The 14,209-nt window shown below is 45.0% G+C and overlaps 1 protein-coding gene and 1 long non-coding RNA gene across 7 annotated transcripts in view; one reads left to right on the forward strand and one right to left on the reverse strand.

The window, feature by feature from the left end:
• Positions 1–10,479, reverse strand: part of LOC120102486 (uncharacterized) — a 32,535-nt gene extending 22,056 nt beyond the window's left edge. For both annotated transcript variants that reach the window (NR_190707.1, NR_190708.1), the window contains exon 1: positions 10,319–10,479. This is a non-coding gene — a long non-coding RNA (uncharacterized LOC120102486). The remainder of the gene's footprint in view (positions 1–10,318) is intronic.
• Mkln1 (muskelin 1) overlaps positions 1–14,209 on the forward strand; it is a 311,316-nt gene that overhangs the window by 175,924 nt on the left and 121,183 nt on the right. For 3 of the 5 annotated variants that reach the window (NM_001428641.1, NM_001428643.1, NM_031359.2), the window contains 1 exon segment: positions 10,522–10,653. Coding sequence is in view for 3 of the 4 variants with exons in the window: in NM_001428643.1 (NP_001415572.1) it covers positions 10,556–10,653 (98 nt within the window). In the remaining variant the exon portion in view is untranslated. 5 annotated transcript variants of the gene reach the window in all.

Raw genomic sequence — 14,209 nt, forward strand, 5'->3', positions numbered from 1 at the left:
TTCATGTTTGAAGGCCTGGCAGCAGGGCTCATTGGTAAAGGGGCTTGCTGCCAAGCTTGATGACCTAAGTTCAATCCTCAGGACCCACAAGGAAGAAGGAGAGAGCCAACTCCTACAATTACCCTGGGGCATGAGATGATTCAACTTCATTCCAACACTATAAGGACATCTAGTATCTTTTTGACCTTGAATGTCAGTTCAATTCAGACTGATCTGGGATATGGTAGAACTAGGAGATATGATTACTTTCTCTTTTTTTGCTGTGTGCCATTGTCTGGGATATTCTATGTCATTCTGGATATCCCTGTGTCCCCTTGTTCTCTAACTTGCCCTCTGGGTTCTCCTCTCTAATGTAGAGTTGTCCAGAATTATTTTTTATTACCAACTTTCCTATCACAGTCACTCCCCAGTTTACTGTTTCTATATCTATATAGATGCAGATGTCTGTGTGCATATATGTGCTCATGTATATGTATGTATATATTTCCCCACTGACACTGATACTGGCTTTCTGGAGCCACAGCTCCTAATCTGGAAGAGAATCCAAAATGGTGCCTCTTGTCTGAACGAGGAAGGGTTGTCTTGGCAGATTCGTGGGTGCCAATTCCTATGGAACTAAAGGAGTATTATCCTATCTAGATGATTCTACTCTTGTCTATCAATACTCGTCATTAGACATTTGACATTTGGTCTGTGGCCTTACAGAAACAAGATTACAGCCATCACCAACATCACCACCACTACCATGTATATTTTTATACCAACTACTTCTTACCAGACATAAGCCAGGTGTATTCTCTATACCTGGTACATGGGAGAGGATGGGTAATTGCTTACTGCAGTGAACAGACAGAAGTTTAACAAAGCAAGGGGAGTAGAGCCAACCAGATGAAAGGGGGAAATGAGTGAGCCTAGTCATGCCTGGAGTTTCACAAAAACCAGGATATGGCAGGGAAGGAAAGCACAGGAAGAGTGTAGCTTCAAAGCTCCTTAACCTTGGACATTTCAACCCGATGGATGGAATTCTCTTCTGCTGAGCCAGTACCACCCACCCACCCCCACCCCAACCCCCGAGGCCTTTGGTTCCAAATACACTAGGAATCAGTGTTAATTGCTCTTTTGAAATATCGTTTTTGTCGGCTCCATTCAGATGTGGCAATTTGCAAAGCAATCTCCAGCAGTTGACAGTTCATCCATAGCTGTGTGGTATCCAGACGTTTCCTGGGACTTCTGCCCACCTCCTATGCAGCTGGCAGTGCCTGCCAAACTAGGATATGTGCTCAGCTGGGATTAACTTGGAACTGAGTAGCGCTTTGTTGTGTCTAAGATTTGTTTAAATTCTACAAAGGTGAAGGGTAGTCCTACTTAATCCAAATAATAAAAGTGAAATTTAATAATTAGAACTGAGGATATAGCTCAGCTTGGTAGAGAGCTCATTCGCGCAAGTAGGAGGACCTGAGTTCCACCTCCAGGAACCATGTGAAAAAGTCAGGAGTGGCAGTGTGCACGTATACTCCCAGCACTGGAAGGGTGGGTTGCCGCTGGCTAGCTAGCCTAACCTCCTTGGTGAGCTCCAGGTCAGTGAGAGGACATGTCTCAAAAAGGCAAAGTGGATGACACTCGAGTTGACCTCTGGCTTCCATGCTCATGGGCACAAGTGTCCATGCCCACGCTCTCCAAATTAAAAATTAGCAGGTGCTTAAAGACTGCCTTAGTCCACAGTGGATTGCTAAGGATGGGTTCAAGGACGAGGTCAGCAGGCTGGTGGCTAGGAGCCCAGGTCAAGAATCTGTATTCTTTGTATGATGCCCTCTAGATTTATGTGTGTGGGGCTGGGAGAGTAAAGTTACTGTTTCTTTTTGAAGCTTTTGGCCAGAGACTTTCTCAGCTCCTTCACACGCACTTCAAGGTCGTAGCCTAGACCAAAATGTTTACAGAAAAAGCTAGGCACTTCTAAAGAGGACTCTCTGCCAGTTCCTACACTCCCAGCGCCTGGCTCCAAACAAGCTCAGCAAACCAAGGAAGGGAGAAAGTGGCCTCTGGAACCAAGAATTTTTAGGTTTGAGTGCCAAAGGAAAGCAGATACATTCTGCCCTACTTCTCCAACCGCTGCCACTGCTGCTGCTGCTGCTGCCACCGCAGCTGCTGCCACCACTGCTGCCACCTCCTGGGAGAAGACAGGCCTGAACTTCACACCTGAAGCCCAAGTCTGGGCTCACCCCTGACTGGGCTAAAGGCCCTGTGGGGCAAAAGACTGAAATACCCTTGCCTTAAGAAACAAACAGCCCCAAACTAATTACCTACATACTCAACAACAACAACAAAAATATCACACCTGTCCTTTCTGCATTTCTTTTGTTCCTTTTGGACAGCATTTTGCTTAAAGAAGTGATTCCAGGGCTAGGGAGTAGAGCCTTAGTAGAAAAGGCTTGTGTAGTGTGCCCGAGGCCCAGAACTCCACTCCCCAAACTGGAGAACTTAGACTTCATAACTGTCAGTTTTGGGAATATATCAGAGACTCCTCCTTTTCCTCTCTGAACCCTGGGCCTCAGGGTAATGGTGAGGACACATACATGTGGGGTTTCTAAAGGAGAGGATGCGTAAGAGCTCGGTGATCCTTGATGTCCAAGCATCTCAGTTTACTTGCTGGGCTGTTCTGAGAGTTGGGATAACAATGGAAGCTCCGAGCATTCAAGAAATGTTCAATGGGGGATGAGTTCGTGCTTCCAATCTCCAGAGGCACTTTCTTCAGTATCTTAGTTTCTTTTCCTGTCGCTGTGATTTTTTTTTTTAAAAAAGGCAAGCTAATAAAACAACAAACAGACTAAGAACTAACAAAAAAGGAAAGGGTTTTTTTCAGCTCATACACTCCATTCTGGCAGAGAAAGCAGCAGTTGGTCACACTACATTCAGAGTCAGAAAGCAAAGAGAGATGAGCCCTCATCTGAAGCGCTCAGCTCACTTTATCACTTTATTTAATTCAGAATTTCTACTCAGGGAATAGTCTCCCTTACAGTTGAAAGGGTCTTCTGCAGCTGGCGAGATCGCTCCGTAGTTGAGAATACTTCTTCTTGCAGAGGACAGGGTTTAGCTCCCAGAATCCACATAGTGGCTCATAATCAGCTGTGAATCTAGTCCCAAAGGACCCAACCTCTTGTCCTCATAGGCTTATGACCATCTTTTAAAGCAATGTGCATGCGTTCCAACACCAAAGGTCCCTATAGCCCAATGGTTCTCAACCTTCCTAATGCTGCAATCCTTTAATACAGTTCCTCATCTAGTGCTGACCCCCAACCATAAATTTTTGTTGCTACTTCATAACCGTAATTTTGCTATTGTTATGAATAATAATATAAACATTTGATATGTAGGATATCTGTTATGCAACCCTGTGAAAGGGTCCTTCAGCCCCCAAAGGGGTCATGATCCATAAGCTAAGAACTACTGCCATAGCCAATAGCAATTACAAAGTCTCTTAACTGTGACTCCTACAAAATAAGCAACTTAAGTACTTCCAATAAAATGGCGCCGAGTAAGCATTCCCATTTCAAACAGGAAGAATAGGGCACTGCACCAAAGCAAGACCAAAACTCAGTAGGGCAAACACCAAATCCTACAGTCTGGTTCTCACATCAGAAACTTTTAGTACAATCATCTGGGCTCCAAATGGGCTGGACGGCTTCACTCCTCCAGCTCTACTGCCTACAACACACATAGCCTCACTCCTGTGTGTGTTGGCTGGCTCCATTCATCCCGTCAGCTCTCCTTGGCAGACATCCCATGGTCCTAGTTATCTCCAGTGCCCCCAGGCCACCTTTGCAGTTGCACGCACTGCCTTTTCAGGACCTCCGTGTGGGGATTCTGATTCTTGCACATATGACCTCAGTGGCTCCGCAGTATCACTGCAGATAAGGACTCCATGACTGCCTCTAAGTTTTCATTTTTAGTGATAACCAAACCAGTGCCATGTAGATGATGCTGTGTGCCAGTTCATGATGTAGTCCAGCTGCCCTGTACCACAGTCATAGCAACAGCCGTATGCTTTCTGGGCCAACTTTGGTGAAACACTTCCTTAGGTGGCTGTGTTTGAGCAGAGGACACCTTGAGCTTGGGCTTTCTCCTTTCAAACAAATTTAGACCGTCATGAAACGGAGCCTCTGATAGGTGGGTCTTGCTCTCAGGGTGCCTTTCTCCTTTATCCCTGTGCAGTGTAGGAGGTTCTTCTGTGCTGCTGTCTTATTTAATGATTACACTGTCACTCATTACTGTCCCGGATGCTCTCCTAACTTGAACTTTCCTCTGCTAAACAAGTTAATCTATTAGCTTTAAATTCAACTTCATTCAGGTTCTTAGTTTATAGTCAAAATGAAGCCAGATTCTGTGGGATGATGTCACAGGTGAGGCAGGAACAAGATAGGTGAAGGCCTGTCATTGGACGAGAAGGAAGGATGGGCAGGAGAAAAGTTTGAAGGAAGAGGAGGAGACTGGAACGGAAAGGAGGAAGAGACTGGAGGGAAAGGGAGAGAAGCCGTGGCAGGACAATATGGCGGATGACGTTAAGATCCCACGCTGTACCTTTACAGGTTGTTATAAATGTTTTTAAGGGATAGATGTGTATTGGGTTTTGTATGATTAGGTGGGCAATAATATCTTATCAGTTGGGCCAAAGGTTATTGTATTGTGTGTTCTTTTATGTGTCGGTTTGAGTGTAGGAAAGTGTGCGATGGCTGGAGACACTGGGCTGCCACTGCGGGGTTTGGATTTGTTTCCATCAAGATATCTAGCAGATATCTTGGGACACTGTGGTGCCGGACCTAAAGGGGGTAAAAGACCTTTTATATTTTTTATATTTTTACAACAACAAGATTCTTACCCAAATATCACATGAATGAATGGTCTCTGGCCCAGTTCCTGGTAGTCTTTGGTTCTGTCTGATAGCTCATGGGCTGGACCTCCCCTTCTGTGTTTGTTCTGCACTCTTGTACTCTAAGGCCCTATCAGAACAATCCATGAGGCACTGTTTCCAGCCTCCCAGGGCTTTTTTAGTCCTAAGTGCCAGACTCTTCCACATTCCACCATTTCCAAAGGCCTAAGAGCCTTGTGGTCAGGGTTATCTAGCAATGACCCCACTCTTGGCACCAATTTTCTATCTTCCTTTCTCTTCCTGTTGGTATAAAATGCCCTGACAAAAGCAACTTATGGGAGAAAGGGTTTACTTTAGCTCATAGTTCAAAGGAACATAAGATGGCCTGAGCTTGAGGTCACACTGCATCCGGTCAGGAAGCAGAGAACAACAGATGCTAGCACTCTGCCTGCTTTATTCATAGCACACACTTTAGAATCCCCACCTAGGGAATAGTCTTCCCCTATCAATCAACATAATCGAAATAATTCTTCACAGACCTTCTCAGAAAGCAACCTTCATCTACATTGTAACATACAAGTTCACTTGGAGGCTTTCCTCCTTTCCACTCTGGGTCCTGCCAGGGTGACGCCGCTAACCATCACACTGACCAAAATTTGAACTGACAACCTCTGTGTCTTTCACTCTGTCTAGTCTCTGATTTTGTGGAAAACATAATTATAAATTGTCAGGAAGAAAATCAGAGGGAAGCAAGAGACATGTTTCTTGAATACCTAGCATGTGCCTGTGGTAGGGGATTTGAAGAATAGTAACATAAATACAGACATATATAACACACATTTCACACGAAAAGCCTAGGAAAAATTGGGGATTTGGGTTCTATGGACAGCTCAGTTGTATACATGTCTTTGGCATTAGTGTTTTCATCTGTTGTATACCACTGTAAAAGGACATCTTTCGTCTACATCAGAGTTTGCTTAGAAGACAGCAGATTGAATAATTTGTCGTGTTTCACCTATTCTAACCTTCGAGATCTGTTAGTGATCTCTGAGTAGCCCTAGTAAGAAAACAAGAATCTCAGGGGGCTTTATGTCAAGAGTGCTTTCCTTAGCTATTTCATTTTAGTCTTATTTTAACCAATCATGTAGTGCAATGAGTATATTCCAGTCTTCTTTCAAATATGTTTCACTCCTTTGCTATGGTTTAAACGTTATATCCCCTCCAACATCCATGTTGAAACGTAATCCCCAGTTAAGAGATGGGGTTTCTCAGAGATAATTAACTGTAGAGGGCCTCACTTTTATTCATGGGGCTACTACTCTATTATAAAGAGGTGGGAGGAGCTATCTAGGCTTCTCTTCCTCCTCTTCCATTATTGTGAGGTAACACACACACATTCCCTCAGATGACATAAGCCATCTTAGAAGAAACAGAAAGACAAGACTCTCACCAAACACCAAACACACTGGCCATTTGATCTTGAACTGCCAGCCTTTGAAACTCTGAGAAATACATTTCTTTTCCTTATAAATTACCCTGCCTCAAGTGTTTTGTCATGGTAGTGTATAATCTACCAAGCACAGCAACTATAAAATCCCTTCCTTAACAATAAGCAAATGCCTTTTGCCTTTAGCCAATTGGTATGTGTTCCTTTGCATAAAAATAGACCCAGCTGTGTTTGTTTTGCTTTATATCTCTCGTGGTCTTTATTACTATAACTTGGCTACATTTGATATTTGAACAGTACCTCATAGATTATTAGATTTATTCTCAATTATCAACTCATTTTGGAAGAATTAGGATCAAACAGGATGGGCTTTTGAACCATCGAGGGTCTGCCTCGGTCACCGAAAGCTGGGTCTCTGGATAAAGCATTGCATCTGTCAACAATCCATTGATTTAAAGGCCAGGAAGTTTTTTAAACCAGTCTTTTATGGTGGTTGGCTCTTCCTCATTATATAGGCATTAGCTTAAATATTACCTTCTTAGGGAACCTGGGCAATCTAAGAATTACTCTGGATTAGTCTCTTTTTAGAATTTAGCACAGACTAAAATAAGCTAGATGATTTATTATATGTGTTGGCCGATCAGAGACTGGTAGTAGCTTCATGAAGTGGATGAAGCCTTGTCTAGCTCCGCTACTCAACACTGTCTCTCTAGCATCTGGGAATGGCTGTGGCATCATAGCTTCCCTTGATCAGTCTTCCTTGGAGAGAGAGAGAGAGAGAGAGAGAGAGAGAGAGAGAGAGAGAGAGAGAGAGAGAGAGGGAGGGAGAAGGACAGGGAGAGGGAGAGGGAGAGGGAGAGGGAGAGGGAGAGAGAGAGAGAGAGAACTGGAAAACCCCAAAGATGATTAGCTACCCTCTGGGAGAAGTATTTGCGCATATCACACAGGCCTCTGGGGGACAGGAAGATGGGCTCACTGCGGCTATGTTGCCATCACACTGTGGATCCCTGAAAATTGACGACCCTCATGCTCTGTGATGGTGTATAATAGACCCCATGTGTGAGGTACGATGGTACAGGGTGACCATCTGGCTGCTGTCAGTTCCCAGGCCTTCCCTGTGCATCTCTGAAAACAATCCCATCACCTAAAGTCATGCCTCAAAGGCGGAAGAGAGGAAAGATGGTCCCCTAGAAGTCTGGCTTGTCAGAGATCTCCTGAGGACTCTGCAGTTTCTTGAGTCTCCAATTTTTATTTTAACATTCCTACAAATTTTGGGCTGAGTACCAACACACCTGTTTGTATTTCTCTTAACACAGGAATACTTTAAGTTTGTCATCATCTGTGAGATTTGTGTCATAGGAAAACGGTGCTCTCCTAGCTCCTCATCCCAGGCTTGGCAATCATACCTAAGGGGCACACATGTACAGTGTGTGACACTCATTTTTCCTTTGTAGTACACTTGCCTCTGACTGGAACTCTCGGTACAGCTTCTTTGTTGTTCAGTGAGCGCTCACTGAGCATCTACCACGTATGAGACTACAATCCATCGAGACTACAAAACGGGAGGTATCTTAACAGGACAGAACAGGACAAAAGAAACAGAAACCCACTGTGGTGATTGTTAAGCTAAGGGAAGAGAACTCTGGATGTTAAGGGAAATGTAAAACTGTCGAGTGAATTTAAAGTAGGTGATGGGGAAGATTCTCCAAGATAAAATAGTCCAAAGAACAGGCAGGGTAGAATGTGGGGTGGAGATATTCATTCCAGGCCAGGAAGAGACTATGCCTTGAGGACAGGGGATGTACACCACGTGGTAAGTAGCAATGCTGGAATAGAGAGCTGATGAGGAAGGGTGTGTGTGTGTGTGTGTGTGTGTGTGTGTGTGTGTGTGTGTGTATGTAAGGGAAGCAGGAAAAGGAGAGAGAGCCTGAGCACTCAGTGAAGGGATAATGAAGGCCCCCTGGTAAGCCATTTATAATGGAAGGAGAGAGAAAGCCACAGAGGAGCTGAGCATGGTGATCCCAGCCCTCAAGAGAAGCAAAGGCAAGAGGTGCTCTGCAAACTCGAGGCCAGACAGGTTTACATAGTAGGAATCTGTCTTGAAAACAACCACCATGGCAACTCTCCCCTCCAAAACAAACAAACAAACAATTGCAGGAGGGTTGAACATTTTAGAAGAATTGGTTTAAAGTTGCATGGAGGGTCAGGTGCGGAGAAGCCCCTGGGGCCTCAAACCTACTTGAAGAACTACAGGCACTGAGTAAAGCTGTGAGCTGGACAGTGGCTCCCCAGGGAAGAGCACACCAATTGTTGTCCAAAGGGTCACACCTGAAAACGTATATTCAGGTAACATTAGATGGACCCAACAGGTTATATTGGAGAATAAATATTTATATATAAGTCCATAAATGCAATATGAATGAAGGAAAAGGTGGCCCTGAATCTGAAGGGTAGGGACAGCTATACAGAAGGTTTGGAGGGAGGAAAGGGACCGGAAAAATATTGTAATTAAGTTACAATCTCAATAAGAAGAATTGGTTTAGGGGTTGGGGATTTAGCTCAGTGGTAGAGCGCTTGCCTAGCAAGTGCAAGGCCCTGGATTCAGTCCCCAGCTCCGGAAAAAAAAAAAAAGAGGAAGAATTGGTTTATATCCATTTTTTTTCACAAAGTTTGGTCAGGAACTATATAATTCTATGCCTAGAAAAACAACAACAACAGCAGCAGCAGCAGCAACAACAACAACAACAACAACAAGAGAAAGAAGAGAAATTAGCAAGTTGTGGGTCCTCTAACTGGAGTGAATCACCAGCTTACCTTCTCCCTTTTAGAAACACTCTTTCCCTCCAAGATAATCTCTCTGTAGCTAACTTCCTCCATGGCAGGCAGTTGTCTAAGTCAAGTCAGTGACTAGACTAGAGCATTACCTCAGAGGTTATACCCATTCCCAACAAAGTCTCACACTTAAAGTATGTGGAATCTTCAACACTGAGTATGCTTGTGACCTAGCTGACCTTTCTAATGGTATCACAGTAGAGGCTCTACTAAAATTTCACCAATGGAAATAAAGCCAATAAAGAATTGGAGAGAGCTGATGGGCAGGTTAATGACCATAATCAAAGAGAGTAAAACTATTGGATCATTTATTGAGAAACTCTTTGTTTGAGGTTTGTCATCCTCCGGTTGACACAGTGATGGGATCCAAATTTCCAGGAGTCCAACCTCTTAGGCAAGGAGTGACACAATTTTGGGTAATGACAATGGGTGCAAGGAAATATTTATAACCCTGACAAACAGGTACTTGACAGGGGAGCATTATCTAACTCTGCCACGTATTTAGACCAGATGTTCCTTTTGTGATAAAAAGCTGGGATGATGCCTACTGTCAGGCTTTCTGAACAGTTGTATGCTGTGTGTGTGTGTGTGTGTGTGTGTGTGTGTGTGTGTGTGTGTGTGTGCGCGCGCGCGCGTGTGCTCATTATTCCTTCTGAAGAGGACACATCTTTTCTCAAGCATCTCCCTCTTTCCAAACATTTGAGCTAAATTTATGTTAATATTAAAAGCAAGCAAATTTACCACCCGAGACAAATGACACACAGCTTTCCAACTCTAAGAGTGTTTTCCTGGTACGTGGGTGAATATCATTTCTGAGTATATCAATACCATAAGACTATTAGTAAGAGAGGCTCACGAGAAATGTTTACAATGAAGGACATTAGAGACTGATAGCTGAACATACTAGCTTTTCTTTTTTGGCCTCCACCTGACTCTTGAACACGGTGACAAGGACATTTTTTTTTAACCCCAGGACAACTGTAGAGACAAAGGCCATGCATTATTATCGCACTTCAATTCTCCTCACTTCTGTTTTCGTAAAGGATTTATAAACAGGCTAGGGCAGTGGTTTCCAAAGTCGGAAAGGTATTCTCTTTCCAAGCTCATCTAATTTTCCCTTCCTGTTCTATAACTAAGATTTTTTTTTTTCAAAATGTCCTTGGCTTTGTCTTTACCTGTGCTTGTAAGAAAAGTCCTCTGTGCCACTCCTCTTCCAGCCTCCCAGGAAAGCCTCCTTGGGAGGGTCAGCTAGGAAAGGACAGCGTGGGAAACCTGAGGAAGCGGCCTCCAACCAGCCAGTCACGGCCCTGCGCGGTTGGGCTCATGGCGCGGCCCCTTTAAGAGCAGGCCACGTCCCCGCCCTCCTCCTGGCGGGGCTGGCAGTCGGCGGCGGCCGCTACGGTGCTGACAAGATGGCGGCTGGCGGGGCTGTTGCTGCGGCGCCCGAGTGCCGGCTTCTGCCCTACGCGCTGCATAAGTGGAGCTCCTTCTCCTCCACCTACCTTCCCGAGTAAGTGCGGGGCCCTGCGCTCGAGCTGTCGGCGCTGCTCGGCCAGAGCGCGGCCGGCCCGAGCGTGCGGTGGAGGGGAGCGGAGCCCTGAGGCCCAGGCGGGGCCTGTGAGAGGAACGCGCGGCCTCCGGAGCGTCTCGGTGCGGCGGCCGAGAGCTCCGGCCTGGGGGGCCGAGGCCAGGGTGAGGGCCCAGGAGAGAGCTCGGGGCGGCGGCGAGGCGGGCCTGCGCAGCGGGAGTTGAAGCGGAGCGGGGCTCCAGGCCCGGTCCGCCGGCGAGCCGCCCCCGCCGTCGGAGGTGGTCAGGGCGACGGGGGGCCGGGTCTTTCCATGACCGCTCGGACGTGCAGCACCAGAGTTCCCGAGCCCGTATTAAAAGTGCTTAGCTCTGCAGGAGTGGCGAGAGAAGTTGCGGAGTCCATCTGCATCCTGGCAAGAACTTGGAGGACTGGCAAGAGGGGTGTCTTTGCTTTGGGGGCTGGAAGTTCTGAAAAAGATAGGGAAGGAGGGCAGGTCTGGAGGAGTGCCGCTTGTCCTGGAGAACCACCGTCGCAGCAGAAATGGCTTTATGAACCGAACGTGTAACTGGTACAATTTTGTGTTGCTATTCAAATTAAATTGCCACATCTCGGGGTGGGTACTCAACGGTGATTGTTTTCCATTTGTATTTTAAAAATTCCTCACGTCTTTTCAGATTTGATTTCTCAAGTCCAGTCCAGTCAGGGCAGCTGCAGGTGAAGAGTCAAGTCTCCCTTGACTGCCTATCTGCCCTCCTATCCACCCGGTCAAGGGTTGGCACTGAAGCAGTGTAGCTCTGGCTCGATGAAGGCTGACCTGTGGTCTGATCTGGCCGGTTGTGGCCTGTTGATGGCTGGTGTATGGCCACATCTCTGATTGATGTTGGAAGCCAACTTTTAATTTGAGGGTGAGCTGGATAAACACTAACCTTCAGTTGGAGTGGACTTGTGGCTGTTCGTTATGTGAACTAATGGGGGATTTTTGGTGGGCTTTTCTTTGGAGTTTTGTTGTTTTTTAGTTTGTTTTGACCAACTGCTTTGAATCTGAAGATAACATTTTCTGTGTCGCTGCTGCAACCCCCCACGCCCCTTTAGTTAGACACTTTAGGTTGTCTGCCTTTCCTTTACATTCTGGTGTAGGCATGAGACTTGGATATCCCAAATCCCAGTCGAGTTACCTGTTGTACGGACATATTAAGTAGGAAGGCATTTCCAAAAGTAGTTGTTGCTCTGATGGGATCGTGGCTTTAGTCAGCCTCCAATTTGGAGCGGCCGGCACCTGCTGTTAAGAGTTAGACTGTAGCTGGAAGGAGCCATTACTATAGTTTCCTTAAGGACACAGAGAAAACAGCATTAGTGCATCTTGTTTACCTCCAACGACATTTCAAACATGCAGCATAGTTTTTATTTTAAAGCACTTTAGAGTTCAGTAATCCGAAGTTTTTCCTTTGAAGGAGTGTAGTTGAGTGTTAGGTTAGGAAACTTGAGTTTGAGAATTTCATCAGGCAGGCTGGTATGTGTCTGTCTCAGTTGTGAAATTCTTGGTTCTGAACTTAGGTTAGCAAGTGTGGATGCTATATCTTTGTATGACAGAAAATTTAAGAAAAGAGATTGATCCCCCCACCCCTAAAATCACCTCTAATGGGGTGAAACAGTGGAAGGCATTATGTAATGCCTTAAGCAGGTGGGTTTTTTTGTTTCTTGTTTTTTGTTTTTAAAGGCCTAGCCACCATTGTTGAAATTGTTCAGAAAAGATTTATTGAAGAAATCTAGGCATTTAGGGGTGGTGGTAATAATTACAAAAATGGTGATTATTTATGCCTTTCATATTGCTAATCTTTACTAGGAATACTTCAAGTGTTTTCAGCTCATTTAAACCTTACCAGTCTTTTAAAGAATCCCAAAGAACTGGGCCTGGTGTTGGGCCTGGACGAGATGCCTGCAGCTTGGGAAGCAGAAGCAGGAGGATCAGAAGGGTGAGGTCATCCTCAGCTACCTAGTAAAGTTCAGTCAGCCTGGGCTAGATGAGATCTGTGTTGTCACCCTTGACCCCAAGTCTCCATTTTCCAGATGAGGAAACAGGCATAAGAGGTTCAAATTTGCCTATGGTCATCCACTCAGATGAGGACAGAGTTGAATCCAGAGAACCTGCTCCACAATTCATGACCCAGTGTGCTTTCTTTACTTCTTCTGTCCAAGTGTTTGTGGAGATTGGATAGGATTCTAAAGGTGTTTGTGTTTTAGTTGTTTAACGACATGTAGGGGCTGGAGAGATGACTCACTGAGTGTGTATTGTGAACAAGCTTGAGGACCTGAGTTCAAATGCTAGCATAGACAGCCTTGTATGGTGTACCTGTAACCCCATTGCTCTTGGTGGGGTAGAGACTGGAGGATCCCTGGGGCTAACTGGGTACTAGCTTCTAGGTTTAGTGAGAAAAGGAACAGGTGGAGAGTGATGGAGTAGGAAGTCCTGTGTCCTCCTCTGGCCTCTCAGGCACACACAGTTATCTGTACACATAGGTGCACATATACCACATATGGGTAGGACCCTCCCCCCATGAAGTCATGAAAAGGATTTCAATCTCAGATTTCTTTCTAGGACTTCTATTTCTTTTTTCTAATGCAGAAAACCATTTCTCCTTTTAACTCCTAAGATTGATTTGTACCTTAAAATGTTAAAACAAGTCTAAATAAAGATCACACGTTTTTTTAATTTAAAGCTAACTCAGTGGTCTTTTGTTTTTCAATGTGTTTAAATGAATTTTCCTGTATTTTACTTTTTCATCTCAAATTTATACCTAATTTTGGAATTGAGAGAGGGACATGTAAGTGATAGTTGATATTGAACATACTACATATAAAAACATTTTATAAATCATTGAGCTGTATTCTTAAATGTTTATTGTTGTAGGCTGTAGTGATGTTGGTGATTGTTTATTGGGTTCTTAGTGTTTTGTTTAGTCTTAGGCACAAATGTGCAGTGAGTTTCATATGTTCTACAGCTGAGGAAGCTGAGGTCAATATGTAAGATACTTACTTGCCCACATTGTACAGCTTTCCAGAGGCTTGTCAATAAGCAATTATTAAGCATTTTCGGTTCTCGATTGTTCTGTGCAATTAGATATGTTTAGTCTTCACCCTGACACCAATATGAACGTGATATATTTTACAGCTAGGGAATCTGAGATTTAGAGAGGTTAACTTGTTTAGGTCTGAGATCAAAAAGCATCGGAGAGAGAATTCTGGTTCCCAGTTGGTGAACTGTTTAGGAAGGATTAGGAGGTGTGGCCTTGTTGGAGGGAATATGTCACTGGGGGTGGGCTTCCATGGCAGGTCCAGTCTCTGTCCGTGTGTGCCCCCCTCACCCCCCGCACTCTTCTTCTCTCCCTGTGCCTCCCACTTGTAAACTCTCAGCTACTGCTCCAGTACTCTGTTTGCCTGCCTACTGCTATGCTCCCTGCTATTGACGCTCACCTCTGAAACTGTAAGTAAGCCCCAGTTACAAGCTTTCTTTTACAAGTTGCCTTGGTCATGGTGTTTC

The sequence above is a fragment of the Rattus norvegicus genome, chromosome 4 (assembly GCF_021556685.1).
Source record: "Rattus norvegicus strain SHRSP/BbbUtx chromosome 4, alternate assembly SHRSP_T2T, whole genome shotgun sequence".
Lineage (NCBI taxonomy): Eukaryota > Metazoa > Chordata > Mammalia > Rodentia > Muridae > Rattus > Rattus norvegicus.